Genomic DNA, 19,569 nt, shown 5'->3' on the forward strand with positions numbered 1-19,569 from the left:
TATTTTTTTCTTTCAAATTACTTTTATTTCCCTTCGATACAAAAGCACAATAATTTAGTTAATTTAGATAATTTCATCTTGTTTTTTATGTTATTTAATAAGCAGCAATTTATTCATACATTGTACATATCCATCGATGGATACCTGAGTCTGTATTTTTATGTATTTGTATGGTCGCTTATGATATTGACCAGGGAACCAGATTAACTGTTTCCTTTTCTAAACAGTCGATTATTCATTGCCACTGTGTTTGTTCACGAAGAAGTTTTGTCAAACTATGGTGAGTCACAACAGCATCGTAATCACATACTAATGTAAAGAAGAGAACAACCGAACCGAGAAACCAAATTGATAATGTGGACGAAAATACAAATCGTTTATCAAAACATTTTGGCCAGCACACCAAATTTCAGTCATATCAGTTGCAAATAAGATGGCTAATATTCCCTTAACTACACCTTTTTCATAATTTAGCTTATAGTCGATTAATTTCACTGTCAAATATTGAGAGGAAAGTTATTGAAGTTATCAAATAATAAGGTAAGAGTAATATTAATAGCAGAACGTACTAAGTACCATTCAATTTACTAAAGACCCTGTATGATACTTTGCCAAAACATCAAACTATTAAAATGAACACTGAAATATTTGTTCTTTATTTAGATGGATTGTTCCCAGTTGGAGCACAGATTTGTAAACTAACAAAGGATACAATGGTTTTACTTCATTGAGTTTAAAGTGATTGAGAGGATTTTAAGATTTAAAAGACGACAAATGTTAGGATACTATCAGATAGTAGAATGTGCGCTCGATTAGATGATGAAGAAAGGATAATGTGAACATTGACAATTCTGACTTTTAATGTTGAAGATATGAATGTCCTGGGATGTTGACATGTATATGGCAAATGTGTGGATAATTGTTATTCTGTTACAGGTAAGTACCTATAATTGATTTATTGAAAAATAATAATAATAAAATCACTTCTTTTGTTTAATTACTCAATATATTACTGTAAAGATAATTTAAGTGTTACAATGAATTTACTATAATTAAAAAACAAAACAAAACAAACAAACAAGCAAACAAACAAATAAAAAAGATATGGTAATACATGTAGACCTAAAACATCTTGCACACTCTTTCATGGTCGCAATATGGAACTAGAAGACAACAAAAAATAGTAGCCATTAAAAATTATTCCATCAATTGTTTCTTATTGAAAAGAACCCGCTGTGTTATTCGATAGGAGTGTGAACCTTGGCACTCCGCCACAGGAGGTTAAATTGCCCGCGCTACCCCCTCTCCCTGTTTCAAAATTCGTCCACCGTGTCCTTTTACTTTTCATTTCAGCCATGATGTTCATTTTATCATTTCATGTTGATCGCCCGTATACAGTTGTAATATTGCTGCTTGGGTGTTAAACAGCAATTAATTAAAATATGAATTGTAGGATTTTCTATTACATGAGTGACAAAAAAGTTGCAAGACTCAAGTCTTTTTTATTCTAAATAACGTTGCCATAAAAAACGTCTTAAATTTTTTTTCAAAGGTGAAAATCGATGTCCTTGAAGCTTGAAAATAAGCTCTAGCGAAACAGCAAATGCTTCGCCAATAAATTTTAGTAAAATATACTAATACACAGTGGGTATCATAATAAAATCATCGAAAGACGGGTTCATCAAATAAATGAATAATGGCATAAGCTTCCATTCATTCTGGACAATTGTTTGTAGGAAATAAGAATAATTATTCGTTCTGGCATTTGTTTTGCACAGAATAAACGTAAATTCATGGGTCTTATATTTAATGTATATAAGAAATATGACATGAAGATCTAATTGAATTATTAATGTTGTTTGGGATCGAGGTTTTACATGAAAATAATATATCATGTCAAGATAAAACATATCTAAAGAAATGTTCTCGCCAAGATACAACGGTATTACATGCTATGAACATATCATTTTCTCTACAGTTGAGTGATTAAGTCGTTACGCTGTCCTTAAATTATTCTATCAAATACTATTTTCATATGCATGCAATTAAACCAGTGTGAAACAGTTAACATTATTTCCCGAAGATTAGTAGATTTGTAATCAATTTGTAATTCAAAATTATGAAGAGGATTTTTTTAAACTGAATCCCTATAGCAGTTACCATTTATCGGTTGAAACAAAGATGATTCAAAGCAAGTAGAAAATGCATATACATAAGAAATTATTTTCGTAAATAGTATACAATTAAACTATGCTGATTTAGGAATTGATTATGCATTTTACAATGCATTTTTCACATTGTGTTCTTCTACAATTCTCGGTTCAGATTTTTTTTTCTAAATACACATGATTGTTTATTGCATGCTTATTCTAATAGACTTGATAATATCAAGAATAAGAACAATGTGTATCCATCTTTATATTGTTTCAACAAGGTGTTTTTAGTCCTCCTTTAACAATTAACATCAATCTTGTGGGTGTCGAGAATCGTATGTTGTTCATCACGACTGCCTCAATTATCTAATCTCTTAACAGATGATCCTTGTAATTAAACTGCGAATTGGCATTACAGGGAAAAAAATATCGAGCTTGCGAAATAAAGCAAACTACTGGCAGATTGTATAAGTCTTGTTTAAAGGCAATCGTCTTTTCCCCTTCAGACTCCAAAAACCTTTTTGAAAAAAGTATTTGACTTAATTAGATTAGAAACCAAGTAACTCAGGAGTGATTTTAAATAATATAATATTTGTTCAAAACGAAATCTGTAAGTGCTACTCAACGTCCGGAAAATAGAAATGCAAATATTGGCGACTAGCAAATAGATTTCGTGTTGTTAAATCTCTTCTTGAGCCAGTGTGAAACGGTATGAAATAAGGTTTTAATTCTTTATTAATTCATTTTCCATAAATGAAAGCTGACATGAATACACAAACATTTTGAATGTGTATTGTAGCCAAAATAAATAGTTTCTTATGATTAAGAGTTTTATTATAATATGACATACCAGCATCTAAACCACCTTGTTTCATTTAATTTGGACCTACTCAGGCAGTTGATTACTTGTATTCCATAAACAGAAGGTATCAAATTCTATTTAGAATCATATTTAATTTTAAATGATTCGTGCTGGTTATTTATTTATTTCGAAGATTTAAAATGTTTGTTGAGACTGTGAAATTTCTCCTTCCTGAACAAAATGGTAAACATTTTAAGCTATTTCCTCCTGGATTTGACTGAATCTGTTTAATAAGTTTTAGTTATGAGTATGATTTGTGCTGCTCGCTTGGGATGCTCGTTTCTATATATAATTTTGAAATTGTTTGCTTTTTGTGGTAATTGATCTTCGATAATTTCTTGTTACACCCGTAGTGGTATTAATTCAATGTGGATCCTGAACAATTCGACAGATCTTTTTGTAGACAATCAGTTCAAGACTATTATCAGAATATAATAGCATTAAAACCTATGATTTTTCAACACTGTATACTTCTATTCCATACACGCAGTTAAAATCCCGACTTAAATACATTATACATCGTTGTTTTTTCCAAAAAAGATGGTACACCTAGATACAAATATAAAGTTCTTGGTAGAGATTCCTCATACTTTGTAAGAAGTAATTCGAAATCATCTTCCAAATATACATAAGAAGATGTTTACAAAATGCTGGAATTTTTAATCGACAACATATGTGTTCAGAGTGGTGGACGCGTTTTTCAACAAACGGTCGGCATTCCAATGGGAACAAATTGTGCACTTCTACTTGCTGACCTATTCCTTCACTCTTATGAGGCTGACTTTATACTTGATCTGATCCGAAAGAAAGAATATCGTTTAGCTAGATCTTTAATCTCAGTTTCCGCTATATAGATGACGTATTATCTTTAAACAATTCTAATTGTGGGGATTTAATACATCGCATCTACCCCAAAGAACTTGAGATAAAGGATACTACAGACACTGTGAGGTCAGCCTCATATCTTGACCTACACTTAGAAATCGATGGCAATAGAAAACTATTGACCAAACTTTATTACAAACGTGATGACTTTTCATTCAAAATTGTCCTTTCATCTGTGGCAACATCCCTTCAGCACCTGCGTATGAAATGTTCATATCACAACTCCTACGTTATGCAAGAGCTTGCCGAGATTACGCAGACGTTTTGTATCGCACTAGAATTCTAACAAACAGGCTTCTGGAACAGGATTATGTTGCTACAAGATTGAAGTCATCACTATAAAAGTTTTATGGCCATCATCATGAACTCATGGATCGTTACGGTGTATCCATCTGCGGCAAGAAAACTGATTTATTCAACGTATCATGGTTTTCCTTTCCTCTTACGTCTACCCCGGACTTGACTTTTTATTAGCAACTCGGCGGGCGTTTCTAGAAAAGCAGAGGACGCTTACCCTACCGATGCACCTGGTCCATGTTCCCAGTTTTTAGTAGAGTCCGAGTTGCTCATTTGCTTTTGTTACTTTGTATATATGATTTTAGTTACTCTATGTTCTTTGTTGTGTATGTATATTTTCCATGTCTGATCGTTGTCCCTGGATTACATCCTTTTGTTTACCGCTATCACCTTGGTTCCCTTGATTACTCTTTCCCATGTTTCCCGGCTATCTTTAGCCCATGAATCTCCCCTTAATTTTAAACTATGGTTTTCTTTACTTTTTACCTCCATTTTGTTTGTGAACAAAATTCTTGCATTGATGTTATTTATTTTTTAGTAATATCCAATTGAATTGGCTTCGAACTAATTATACGTATTGGGGTCTTTGCTGAAACATACACACATTAACTGAACGAATGCATTAATGCACTCAAAACTAAAGAATGAATGAGCAACTCAGATTTACTAATAACTGAAATAATGGACACGTGTATCGACAGAGAAACGAATGCCTATAAAACTAGCAATAAAGGTTAAAATTCTTAGTAGGATGCATCGAAATAGAAAGCCATTTCATAATTTCTGTTATTAAATGCAAACGTTCAACAATGTACTAAAAGGGTGTCAAGATACCCTTATTATACTCGAGATCTATCATAATTTTAATCACTCTTTTGATATCTATAAAGAAATTTAAAACCTATTACGCCCATAACAAAACATGATATTTTAAGATCAGCCATATAAAGTATTTTATACACGTAATATAACATCCCAGATCCGACCTTCCTTTAATTTACTGCTGTTTACTCATTTGGCATGCATGCAAAAGATTGTTCTGTGTCCTGCCTTAATGCATTTTACAGAAAAAAGTCACCAAATTGCCTTAGGTTTGTATATGCAATAAGATTACTCGTTAAATACTAACTTAAAGTTTACCACTTGATGGCATTGAAGATGCTGTTCTAGAGGCGTATTGAAAATACTACCGAACATTTTGACATATTTGTCGCATTTATGATAAGTAATGAAAGTTGAGTTTTACCTTTTGCGATATTTGTTTCAACCCAAATATAAGGGGATAAGCGAAAAATAAAATGAAATAAAATAAAAAAAACAGGTGAAAAATTAACCAAACAAGCAAACAAAAATTGAGAAAAAGTGCAAAAATTCAGAAGCGACACATTTGTTCTACGTGAACAAATTTCCTAAAAAGAAAGTAAATTTAAAAAAAAGTAACAATGAATAACATCTTAATGTGTTTTATTCGACATGCCATTTTACTCCTCTAATAGGGATACAGGAAACACCCTGTCTAAGGATAGTTGTTGACCAATGCCTCCAAAGGGAGGTAACCCATGTTTAGGGTTTTATTTATGCTTCTTTATTGTAAGTAAGACTTCTATTGTCCTGATCTGCAATAAATAACAGACAACTGTTGTTAATTGCTTTCTTAGGTCAGACAGGATCACCCATTTTTAATGAAGTCACGACAACTATCAATCAGGACTGATTAAGAATAAGTTCCACCGTGTGGAAGTACAACATTTTGTTATCAGATGTACTAATTTCTTATATGAAATAGTAATGCCATTGGAGAGAAAAAAAATACACGCCCAAACTAAATTGGGATGACATTTCACGAATGTCATCTTAGTCATATGGAGGTGGTCAGTGTGGCTAGGTTAATTCAATTAGTTTAACATAAATCTATATAGTCATGGCAGAAAGTATTAAGACATAACATGAATGTCATCTAAAAGAAAATTTTTTTTGCCAATAGTTAAACGTTAATCTTCAAGTTCAGAATTGGAAGCATTACAAATAAAGTATCAGTCTTTGTAAGAGTCATGCAAATTTTATAATATGTGATACATCCCCCCCGCCATAAAAAATACACATTTTATTTTTATACCCGGAAATATATGTTTCATCCTATTTGTCTGTCAGTCTGCTGAAAACATTTTCTAAACAGTTTACAGCAGTGTTTTGGAACTTTGTTTGATGTCATATAACTGCATGCATATTGTCAGGAATTAATGTTGGGACAAAAAATGTAGAAACGATAATTTTTTAAGCAAATTTTGCTCTCAAGCGTTGTCAGTAACTCCTCTTCAATGACTTTCAGGTTTGTTATGAAACTTAATGGGGTGTTAAAGTAACATAATGGGACATGTATACTGTCAGGAGTAAGTCATATTCTGTTACATTGTTGTTTGAATTTGGAAGCTTTAGAAATGGCAGTAACGTGTGCGTCAAAAGTGCTTTATCTTGTCACAATAAAACTGTGCCCAATATGAATCGTATGTCCACTTCGGTCCCAAAATGCACAGGGTTTAACAGGTTGCGAGGTATTAGTCCCTTTAGGGGCAATATTTAGTCGTTATTGAATTTGTTTTGTGGGTCTATATTTTATAATGTACAATTATACATTCCAATCTGCCTTTAGTCAGGTGATATAACTGACTTTAAACATCTAATAGTTTTTACTCTTTTTCAGTGTCATTTACAGAGTTATCACCCATAATTTTGAATTATAAAATTCATTCTATATAATTATCTTCTTCTAACACCAAGGGTTATATGAAAAGCCACATGTTTATTTCTCTATATTAAAACATTTAAAAAAATATCAAAATGTAATCATGTAGGCTTTCCAAACATATATCACAATTTGCATGACTCTTGGCTGGAGTACAACTTCAGTAATTGTCATCCTACCAATCAAGCATTATCAGAATTAAAGGATTCATTTAAAAAAAATCACTTTTTGTATATCAACAGGCGTTTTGTTTTTAAACTGATTTATTCAACGGGTCATAGTTTTCCTTTCCTCGTTTGTCTAACCCGGACTTGGCTTTTTATGAGCAACTCGGCGGGTGTTTCTATAAAAGCAGAGGACGCTTACCCTACCGGTGCACCTGGTCCATGCTCCCAGTTTTTAGTGGTGTCCGAGTTGATTTTGTTACTTTGTGTGTATGATTTTAGTTACTTTGTGTTCTTTGTTGTGTATGTCTGTTTTCCATGTCTGGTCTTTGTCCCTGGATTGCATTCTTTTGATTACCGCTATAACCTTGGTTCCGTTGATTACTCTTACAATAGATATTGTTATTTTTTACCAATGGTAGCAGGCTACTTATTAGTAAGGATGCCAGATCAACAGTCAAGTATAGTTGTAAGGAAACGTGCAACAGAAAATATTTAAAAACAAATGGAATATACAATGTATTAGAGCTCTAAAATATAACTTTGCTCTCCTTTTTATGTATTCAACTTTGATTATTTAGGATAAATCATTCACTGCTGAATGATTGTATAAATTTGAAACTATTACAAAACATTATTTTAACAATGTTTATTCTCTAAATGTTTGTGATTTCAAGCAGTTAAGATCCAAAAAAATAGCCTAGGAATGTTTACTTAATGCATTTGAAGTAAAATGAAGCATACTGCTTTTTAAATTGTATAAACGGAACACAAATGAAAATAATTGTATTAAATGATACCAATTTTATGCTCAAAAGCATTTTACAAAAGATTGTCTATTTAATACGAGACAGTTTGTCAGCAAAAAGATTATGAATTAACTTTGATTTTAATATTGTATTAAGGATTAGGTTTATCCTTTTTTATTTTTGATACTGGTATTATTTGTTGTGAGTTTAATGTTCCAGCTCATTATTTCACCAAAAAATGTGAACACGAATATGAATCGTACGTAGTTACAATGTCATTTTCTAACGTCATAACTTACGGTAAAATGTGTACTTATGACGTTTTGTAATAAATGAAATGTCGAAATGAAGTTAGTTATAAGTTAATATTTAATAATTAAGATTGATAATAATTTTATAAAGCTGTAATAGTTTTGACGCTGATCTGAATGATACTATTCATGACGTGTAAAACGAAAAGACTACATAACATTTAAAATGTATTTGAGAAATCTCATCAGAGGTAAATCCAAGGTCATTTCTCGTTTGTGGACACCTGTCAAAGAATTTGTAAATAAACAGAAATTAGACATAAACGTATGAAGTAATCATGCAAACATTCTAGTTTAAGGGAACACCTGTTTTAATGTCCAATGTAATAAGTAGATTCTTTTTAATAAATCGATTAAAATTTGCCAAATTTTTTATGAAATTTTCCAGGAATTCGATGAAAAGTTGCAAAATTTTGCAATAAATCGATGAGAATTTGCAAAATTTTTGATGAAATTTTGCAAGAATTCGGTGAAAAGTTGCAAAATTTTGCAATAAATCGATGAGAATTTGCAAAATTTTTAATGAAATTTTGCACGAATTCGGTGAAATGTTTTCACCTAAAAAATACTGTAGGTCCATGTGATTGATTTTCCTCTAGGATGTTTTGGTAGGTGCATTGAAACATCACATGATTTATCTCTTGTATGTATCATTTAATATCTCATATACACAAATTTAATATCCTTTTTGTTAAATGTTAAATGTAATGATGCAATTATTTTCACATAGAAAATCTTTGCAAGTAAGCATGAGTAAGCTTTTCTTCCAGTTTACTTTATCTAAACAATGATGGTAATAAACAAAAAGTATGAGATATATAAGAAATTTAGGAAGTATTGTAGGAAATGGAATTTAATAAAATCGCACTTGAAAGAAGGAAGATATACATTGGAAATGGTGTAGTAGTTATAGTTTTTAGTGTTTGAAATTGCTGAAAATGACGTAAACTGAAAAAAAAAAACAAAGATGTCCATCCTTTCAATAAGCCAATGCGAAAATAATTATACATTTCTCCAGTACCGGCCATGTTATATCATGGCCGGAAGAGAATGATTTTAAAGTACGCAAATCTAAACCTGAACATTTAGCAAGTAATATACTATGGTAAACCACCCATAAAACAACCGACTTCGTGTGACCGCTATATTGATTTCTTCTCGTAAGCTGAAATATTGCTATTCGGGCGTTAAACCCCAACAATGAATCAATCGTAAACTTATTGACTTTATTAGAAGTTTAAAGGGAGTCACTTAGTACCTTATAATGTCAAAATGTTCCCATTAAAACAGAAAACGACCCTAATACTTTTAAAGTGATAACACAGCTAATTGTTGAAAACTAACATTAATGAACATTATTTGTACTGGTAATTCCATTACAATATGGTGTGTTGGGATAACGTATTATTGGAAATAAACCATTGTATCCACCGTATGAATCATTGTTCGTTCATTTGACTTTTGTGTCTCATGTTTTTGAAAAGATACAGAATATCCAGAGCAAATTTGAAAAAAAAATTACATTCTAATAAATCACCAACGATTGACTATAGGTCTTAACTAGAGGTCTATATAAGAACATGAAGCACTTTTAATACTCTACAAGAAAAGGTTGCTTTTCCTATTGTTCAAATTTATTTCCAAGGCTGCGTTTACTTGTATAAATCTATCGTAAACTAAGATTATTATATAACGACAGCCATTGCCAGACCCGATGGCCTAATGATCGACAAGTTTGGTTTGTTTCAAAAAAAAAAAAAACCTCATAATAAATAATTGGAGCAACACGCCCCTTAGGCTAGTCTGCGAACCCCCTTTGTTCGAAGTTTCTGGATCCACCAGCGACAAAGAACCAGATAATCGGTTTTATAGAATCACATTTATTAGCCAATATTTATAGAAATTTTTCAAGGTAATTACTAAATCTGTTCCCTTATTAAACTATAATTCAGTAGTGTTCATTATACTTATACAGTTTATTGCACTAAAGCGTCCGCAGATATTTGTTACAAGGCTACAATTTACTAAGAAAACATTTTAATTTGATTATAAACTTACATCAGAAAGAGGACGCTTAACACATCAGTCGGTTGTGGTGATTAAAATAAAATTCAGGATGTGTGTTGTGTATTTAAGACAGCAAACACGATTATGCATTCTTTAAAGGTTAATCCAGGTGGGTCACAAAGTAAGAAATACCGAAGTATAATTGCAATAAAGCCTTTTTCAAAGTTCGAAATAAAAATATTTATCATACTTAACTGATTCAGATGCCCCTTTATGACATTTCGTGAATTTAAAAAAAAAAAAAAACATGACTGTACAACCTTCACAAGCCTGTTTCCTCTTGAGCTCAGAAAATAAAACTCTTATCCAATTACAGTTGACCAACATCTTCCATCGTCTTTGTAATACCTAACATTTGTAAAAGATGAGGGGCAATCTTGAACAATTTGGCGCTTCTACATTAGGCTTACTTTATAACTAAACACCTGTTTTGTTTGTGAATAACAAACTTCAGTGCTTCTACGTTTTTCTCAACTCTTTACAAAAAGATAAAGTTTGTGTAAATACAAAATCAATTTGCCTTCATTTGGTTCTTTAACTGCCATCTTCGATGTATATTTTGACGTAGACACGTATTGTATTTACTTTTTTTTATCCTACTTTAAAGATATTTAATGTTTCTACTCATCATTAAATGAACATTTGAAGGTACTGTTTGATTGGTATTGAGACGTATTAGTATTTCAGTTAAGTTTGCCGACCCTTAAAGGATATAAAAAATTGTTTAGTACGCAAAGTAAAACGCCTTACTATTTATTTCGGAGAAACTATAGAGAAAACGACATTGCCATGTTTTCACTGAGCGTTAATAACTATCTTAAAAAGTAGTTTCATTTTAATCAGATAAAGTTTATATTTTGTTTGCAATTTAGTCGTCACTGAAAAAAAACAATAATAGAAAAAACAAACAAACGCATAGGCAACAAAAAGTAAAACCTAATCACGGTTATATTAATGTGTTACTCGGAAGTTAAATATGGAATTCACTACGCTTTTATTAGTCAAAATGTCCTCCTGGATACTCTCTCGAAAACCTTCACCTTATTCTCATAGTGATATCCTTTATTTTCTACTATATTCTTGCTCATAATTCTCAGCTGCGAATTGTATTACTTTCTATAAAAAAAAACAGCTTTGTCAACCATTTTATTGTAGTAATTAACACCAATGCCTCCTGAAATTAAAAACGGTACAAAACTTTTTTTTCAATCCAATATTAACAAAACACATGGGTAACATTTTTTTTTAAATACTTTAGCTCAAATCAGGTATGGACAGAGTTACAACGCTGGACACGGACAAAAATAAAAAAAATGAACAGTTAATTGGCTTTTAATTAAAGTTATGATATTGATTATGATTAACCTAACTACAGAATAGTAGTTTACGCATCAACATAGTTATAAAGTTAATCTTGCCAATGAATGAATAAATGTATTAACCAATCAATCAATAAAAAATGTTTCATTTCATGCGTATTTATCGTCATCATTGTGATGTGTCAAATAACGTGCGCTTATTGGAAGGTGAATGTACTTATTTAACGGTATGCAAATATGTGAACATTCCTCAATTTGGGTGTTTGAACAGTTCGTCACTTTATCTTTAGTTAACAAAATGCGAACAAACACATTAGTGCATTTGTGCAACCCAAAGTTGTTCTAAATTATTTACAATGCACTTAAGGGAACATCTATAAGGGACTTATAAGTGGGATTTTAAGATGCTCTAAATTTGTAATGTATTTACAGTGTGGGTTTAAATATCAATAAAAAGGATAAGTCAACTTTTCTTCCCTTTGAAAGCTCTAGGCAGAAAACGTATTTATTATACGTTCACGCAGTCTAACTTTATCTCTATGTTTTATTAGAAAGCTTCTATGTTTTCTTTATTTGTTTCTTGACTGGTCTTAAAAAGATTATCGAATATGTAAACGCACTTAGTTTGGTTGCAACCATAGTTCGATATATATATCTCAAATTCGATTTATAAATATATATCGGACGTGTTTTACATAACTATACAATATATCATTCAAGGCGTTCTATTGAGAATATTTGGGATCTTAAACGCAAGAAAATTAAGCCACAGAACCACAACACACATATACGCACAAAGACACATAATTTGTTTTAAAAAAGTAATCCATGGAACCAAGATTATAGCGGAAATCAAAAGAATGTAATCCAGGGACAAAGACAAGACATGGAAAGCAGACAAACACAGACAAAGAACATAAAGTTACTTAAATAATACATACAAAGTAACAAAAGTAAATGAGCAACTCGGACTCTATTAAAAACTGGGAGCTCGGACCAGGTCCACCGGTAGGAAAAGTTGCAAATTTATCCTTCAGATAATAGTATATATAAGTGAAAATTTTTCTATAAAGATAATAAGGAAAAATAATTAAAAACAAATATGCATCATTTGAAATTGATGATTCATTTGAATCAAGATTTACTCAAAGTATCTTCAGATACTGACTACAGTTTGGTCTTTCAAAATAGGAGATAAATAAATAAAGAATAAACTTTTCATCCTTGCAATTTATTAAAGATTAAAGAAAAGGATCAATATTATTCAAACTGAGTTTATGCTCTAAACATCTTTCCAAAAATTATGTACTAATCGTGAATATTGTTTAGGAATATAGTAACAAGAAATATGAAAAATCGTATAAAAAACAGTCGCAAAACAACAGCATTGTCTGACTCGAGACCAATACTTTTCAAACCTTTTAGTTCAAAGTTTAGTAATGAATTAGATGGGTAATACATCATCATGATGGGAGGTAGATGGACCTTTAATGCGTTTACCTTCACATCAATGTATCACCTTACCAATCAACTACTTCTAGGGGTTACCCTTCTCACCAACTGAAATTTAACGTATTTGTTACATTCGATCGGTTACGTGCAAATCACCGGTCATTATTGTTAAGGATTGGAGACAACAATCCTGTTCGTTGACCACAATTTTGATATGGGTTTGGTCGTCGGGTGTCATTTCCTATGCAAACTGATGCTGATGTGAAAGAGCACGCTATTATGAGGGTGTGTACAATGCATGAAGATAAAGATTATAATGGTAATAAAAGTAATATTTATTGTGACACAAGAAAATTAAATTTTCGTCTTAACTTACATTACAATAATATCATTTTAATGAAATCGATGCCAATGACCACAGAAAATACTTCAGCCGAGAAATAAATTTTGGTGGATCTTTTTTACAATTTCATTTGGTCTCTGTATGTAACCTTGACATATGTTTGGGTCCCTAATACTTTTCGAAATTGAAGTTTCTTTCCTACATACACAATGTCAAACTCCCGATATATAGTGATCATTGTGTCTATGCATACGTTTTTGTCCGTCCAAAACTTTTCAGTTACAGTTTTATTCGGTAATTAATTATCACAGTCTTTTGACTGAAGCTTCAAATAGATTTGCCATATACTGGAATTATATTTTAGGTTATTTTATGATCTTCCTGTTTGATAAATTGTTTATAATTGGGCTATATGGTTAATAGGATTAGAAACGGTGTACCCTTTAGTGATCTTTGCTTGCACTTTCCTGGGGGTAGTTAGTGACAATATGTAATAACACAAATACGACAAGCAGCTGATCACTTCAATCTAAAAAAAGAAAGATTTTGTGCGCATCAGATATCATTTTTTTCTATTTTATCAATATTTGGGAGATCAGAATATCATTGCACTAATTATGGAAAAGTATTTTGCTTTGGAATATTCTGATCACCATTAGTGCGGCATTCGATATGTTGTCTAAAACAATCCTGTGATTTTGTTTTTAAATTACGATATATCCGGAAAACCTCTTCTTTTTTACAAACAGGATAGCTATCTTTCAATTTTAATACAAACCCATAGTCGTCTAGACAAATCTGTTGCATTAGCTGTTAACACAAGTACTCATTGACTGTAATGAAGATTTGATTTATATGGTTACAGTCTAGTCTTTTCACCCCCTCGAGTAAAAGAAAAAAAAATGTCATTTTGAATTATTACTTTACTTAGGGATGACATAGCTAAAGGTTAGTGCACTATTTGATTTTGTCAATCTACACAATCTACTTTTGTTCAATTACATTTTAAAATCGTACAATTGTTAGGGTTTGGACAAAATGGGAGTAATAAGGTAATGAAATTTGTATTTAAAAAAATCCAGCAAAAGCAGTTATCCATTGTCACATTAAAATTTCCTTATATATTTTTTGACATACATATGAAATAATCATAACATAGGAAAAAATCAGTGGGGTAAAATTTACCATGTGCAAACAATATATCATAAGATCTGCCTGATTTTTACATGGACAGCCTAATAAGATTTATTCTTCGTTATAGAAGGGTCACATTGCACAAGGTCATTTACATACCACTTTGTACTGTCCATTCGTTAAATAGTGGAGGAGATATGAACAATTTTGTTTCTTTCTACACCACTCCAAGTCATCACTTCACAAACCATCATGGATCGTTACGGTACATTAATCTGCACCATGAAAACTGATTTGTTCAACATGTCATAGTTTTCCTTTCCTCTTTCGTCTACCCTGGATTTGACTTTTCATGAGCAATTCAGTGTGCGTTTCTAGAAAAGCAGAGGACGCTTAACCTACCGGGGCACCTGGTCCATGCTCCCAGTTTTTAGTGCAGTTCGAGTTGCTCATTTTCTTTAGTTAATTTGAATGTGTTTTTTCGGTCATTTTATGTTCTTTGTTGTGTTTGTCTGTTTTATGTGTCTACTGTTTTACATTGTTCCTGTATTACATTCTTTAGAATTCCACCAGAATCTTGGTTCCCTTGAATACTCTTAATAAAAACAGTTTAATGTAATATGTTTTTACATACATCTATTTAATGTTCATAACTAACTATCTATAATTCGACTGAAATATTTCCTTTTCGTTCATTTAAGTTATCTTGAAATTGCTACTTTTGCTAACTCGATTCCACAATTTAGCTGTGATTGTACTACAAATTACACCATCTTTCACCATTAAGTCTAATGCCCACAAAATGTTTTAAGCATTTTAAAATCTATAAATTATTAACTCTACATGCGCCTACTAATCGCATCATTCATAAAATGCAATTTCACAATTCACTTTTGTGCAAATGTCTATCAGATATAGAGATAATGTCTTCTAGAAAACTTAAGATCACATCTCAACCATTATCTACATATCAAGGCGATAAAGAGACAATTTACAACATAATAAATCAAATTCACATTACTTTCGCTTGGTACATTCTGATAATACTGTAGTTCCTACAAATGTATTTTTGCATACTACACACTGTGTTTTGGACAAATTAATCAACAACGCATTTGAAAAGCTCACCAAGAATCTTTCAATTTGTGTTTAGAAGTTTAGAAATAACACCATGAACGAAAACACAAAAGAAAACTTTAACAATGTGTCTAAAGTATATGAGACGGCTTTCTATCTAGATATTTCTATGACCGTAACTTAGATATATTCGTGAAATTGTACTGGGATTTATTTTCCGACAGACATTTCCAGAATATTTTTTTGCAAGAGTGAATAACCAAAATATGTTCAAGAGTGACAAAGAATGCCAATAGAATTAGCGACTGGTTCCGTGTATTAATTAAAAATTGACAACAGTGTTAATTATTTTTATCACTTGGCAGTGTTTTTTTTTTTTTTTGTCTTTTTTTGTCTTTTGTTTTGTTTTTGTTTTTGTTTTTGTTTTGTTTTTTCGTTTTATTGAACAAACCATTCTGATTATTATATAGTATGAAAATCGTTAAAAAGTTCGTTACATTGCGTAATCATAACTCTTTAACCGACTGGCTTTATTTTTGTGTGACTTGGTGATTGAGTACATCATTTTGGTTTCCTTCAATGATTTTTTTTTAAATCTAATTCAGTTTCGTTATTATATTTTAATGGTTATGCTCGTGCAAAGCAAACTGTATGAATTACTAGAAATACATTTAAAAAATGAAGCAACGCCCCATGTGTTAAAAATCTTATCTCATGATAAATGTGACTTCTTGTCTCCGGACATTAGTAGGTACGTCGGGAACTTGTACAATGTTTGTTTATACTGTCAGAACAAGTATTCCCAAGATTATGTCATCAAGAAATTAACATTTTTAATAAATGCAATATACGACTTTGCGTATCATAATAGCTTAAAACAAATAGATTTTGAAATTATCATAATTTCGGTCGCTCCGAGGCTCGTTCCTGATCTTGTTTGATAAAAGATGTATTAAGATGTTTGTATATGAGTAATCCTGTTTAATGCGGGGTTTCATTTTCCATTTCCTGGTTTTAGCAATGGTCTACACATAGACTAGATGTAAAGGGAATCTCCGCAACGGTTCAACATGTAGGAAAGTATTAAATTACACATACAAATATTGTTCTCGTGACATTTATGTAAAACGCGTCGACATCAAACTCAAATGAACCTTTACATGAAATTCGATTGACTATCACGTGAAATTTACTTATGAAATAGCACAAATTTCATGTGTGTGGCAGAGTTCACCGGAAATGCACGGATAGGCTCAATTTACATGAATTTCACGTGAACTCGTCACAAATATTTTTTATCAATTCACGTAAGTCTTGTGAGATAACTCTACCTGTGTTATACATTCGAACAAAGTTATACAAAAAGATTGTTTTTGAAACCTTTATGGGGAATCAATTTTATTCGGTTCGCTATATTTTTCGTGTACATCGTCTCTTTTTCATGTATTCACTTTAGGCCTTGTTTTGGGATTTTGACGTATTTGAATCATCCCAATGGCTTACTCTTTGGTAGTTCTTGCCGATATTTTGGACTAAAAACACTGATTTTTTTCATAGAAATCTGAATACTTTCCAATAAATGTAGAATACCAAAATTACAGCATGCTATAAAATGCTTTGACTTAAATTTTCATCAACATGATGAAAACAACATTGAACATTATCCAATGTAGTTTTGGTCGTAAATTGCCAATTATTTAAAAGGAAAAAACAAACGTTAAAAGTTATCAATCAAAACATTATGTTTAAATCACGAATTAAAGTCATTTTATTTCTAGATTAATATGAATCAAATTTCGTTTGGTAAAAATTTAGAAGTGTTCATGTGTTGATATATTTATTTATTTTTTTTCAAATTTAAAAAAAAAATTATTATCAGAATGTAAACAGGTGAAAATTCATTTTACGCTTCTTATCTAGAGTTAAGCAATTCTACTATTTTCAATATTTAAGTAATTTAGCGTTTTTATCTCAAATGATATTAATGTTTCTGATATACATGAAGGGACATGAGTCATGTAAAATCGCGTTTAACAGAATTTAAACTTTTTGTTGCACGTCGATACACACACACACACACACACACACATATATATATACAACGTCTCAGAATGTGACGACTCTATTTGCTACACTGCTCCATCGGATCAAATTGATACAGGGAAGATATATAAACGTATAGAAAGGTCTGAAAAAATTCCCAACGATGTTAGAACTGTCAAATTTGCGATGCAAATCTTTGGTCGTTCCCTCCGCTGGACTCGAACTCGTACTGCCGTGACATCTATGGCAACACCACCTGCACTAAGTTTCAGACCTATATATGTATATATATATCAATTAGAAACTGAACATTCATCTATCCAATTTGTATCTACTTGACGATTATTGTTTTTTAGTCCATAAACCATTTTTTGTTCAAGTGCATCTCATGCTCGCATAACTTATTTTATAAAAAAAAACAATTTTATATGCAGTTTTATTGTAGCGATGTTGAAAGATTTGGATATACGTTTTGCCTGAACACTGCAATGTTATTCGAGTAACCTTGAACAAAACTGAAAACTCTCCGATTATTTTGTTTCAAACAAGGAGCAGAAGATTATTTTTTTATGAATAGTCATCTGAAAAAAATAGTAGAATAGTTCAAAAATAATTGCATTTTTCTAGAACGTAGAATGAATAGGCGTCTCAAGTATACTAGACATGCACATGAGTTTTACTAAGAGCGAAAAAAATATCGTAAATGTCAGGCGTCGGTTTCACAAAAAGTCGTAAGTGTGAAATTTATCGTAAATTATGACGTCATTACTTACAATCAACTTTACACTTACGACTTTTTTTGTGAAATCGACGCCTGGTTCGGTGCATGGAATGTGTGCATATCGTACATATAATGGCACATAGTAAATAAGTTAAAAAAACAAATCCATCTATCATTAGTTTAAGATATTGCAACTATCAACTTAAATTGTGAAAACAATAGCAACGAAAACAATGTCCTACTATTGTGAATACATTATTCAAATTTAATGTGCAGTTGGTCAATCCACTATTAAGACTGAAAACTTTTAAAACATTTTTGTAAACTTTATCACATCATATCAGGTTGCTAATAAATGATAATATTTATTAAATCCTAATGCAGCACACCTGCAAAATGCATGTTTGATAAATTAGTATAAGATATATTTATTTCATCATATAATTTTTCTGTCTAGATTCAATTATGCAGAAATGTAAATTTATCATATAAGTAAATAAATAGCTTTAAAGAAAGTGTTATAAGTCTTGGTGCGATAAAATTGTTGTTCATGATCCATATACTTCATAAAAAGGACAAAGAATGCTTAATGGTATTATATTTCTGCAACATCCGGGTCCTTAAGCGTAAATTCAAAACCATGGATGGAATAACATAGGTAAGAATAATTATATTAAAAATAGATATTAAATAGCACTCCACGTAAGAATCATGCAAAATGTGATTCATGGGTGAAAAACCTGCATATTTTTATTTCTGATAACCTGTTTAAAACGCCATAGTAAACAGAAAGTAACGTGGTTTTTCGTATAATTGTTGTTCATAGGAGATGAAAATTATATAGAATGTACTGTAGAATTCAAAAATAAGGGAGATAAATCTGTAGTTGAGACCAAAATAAAATAGAAACTATTGGATTTTCATGTGGATTATCTCCTAAGAGCAGATAGATTGGGATGAATAATTATACCTTTCATCATATAGACTTATAAAGCAACTTAATAACAAAAATAAAAATATGTAGCCATTTTTTTTAGGTGTATCACATTTTACAGAATTTGCATGATTCTTAAAAAAGACTGCCACTTAAATATGGTGAAACCTGTCTAAACCGAATTCTTTTTTTAAACTTTAAATATTGTTCGGTTTAAGCATCAGGTATATTATTTACAAAGATTCTCAATAATTTAAATCGATATAAAGGGACTTTCAAAAGTGTTTGGTGAAGACATGTTTACGGATTATTCGG

General features: G+C 31.1%; 1 protein-coding gene across 6 annotated transcripts in view; it reads left to right on the plus strand.

Moving 5' to 3' along the window:
• LOC148621334 (protein madd-4-like) overlaps window positions 1-19,569 on the plus strand; it is a 74,805-nt gene that overhangs the window by 32,960 nt on the left and 22,276 nt on the right. For all 6 annotated transcript variants that reach the window (XM_088575521.1, XM_088575522.1, XM_088575520.1 and 3 more), the window contains exon 2: window positions 664-936. In XM_088575521.1, coding sequence (XP_088431647.1) covers window positions 877-936 — 60 coding nt within the window. In that variant the 5' untranslated portion in view covers window positions 664-876. The remainder of the gene's footprint in view (window positions 1-663; window positions 937-19,569) is intronic.

Source organism: Perna viridis, chromosome 3 (assembly GCF_037379345.1).
Source record: "Perna viridis isolate PV_CMFRI_1.1 ecotype Kerala chromosome 3, ASM3737934v1, whole genome shotgun sequence".
Taxonomy (NCBI): domain Eukaryota; kingdom Metazoa; phylum Mollusca; class Bivalvia; order Mytilida; family Mytilidae; genus Perna; species Perna viridis.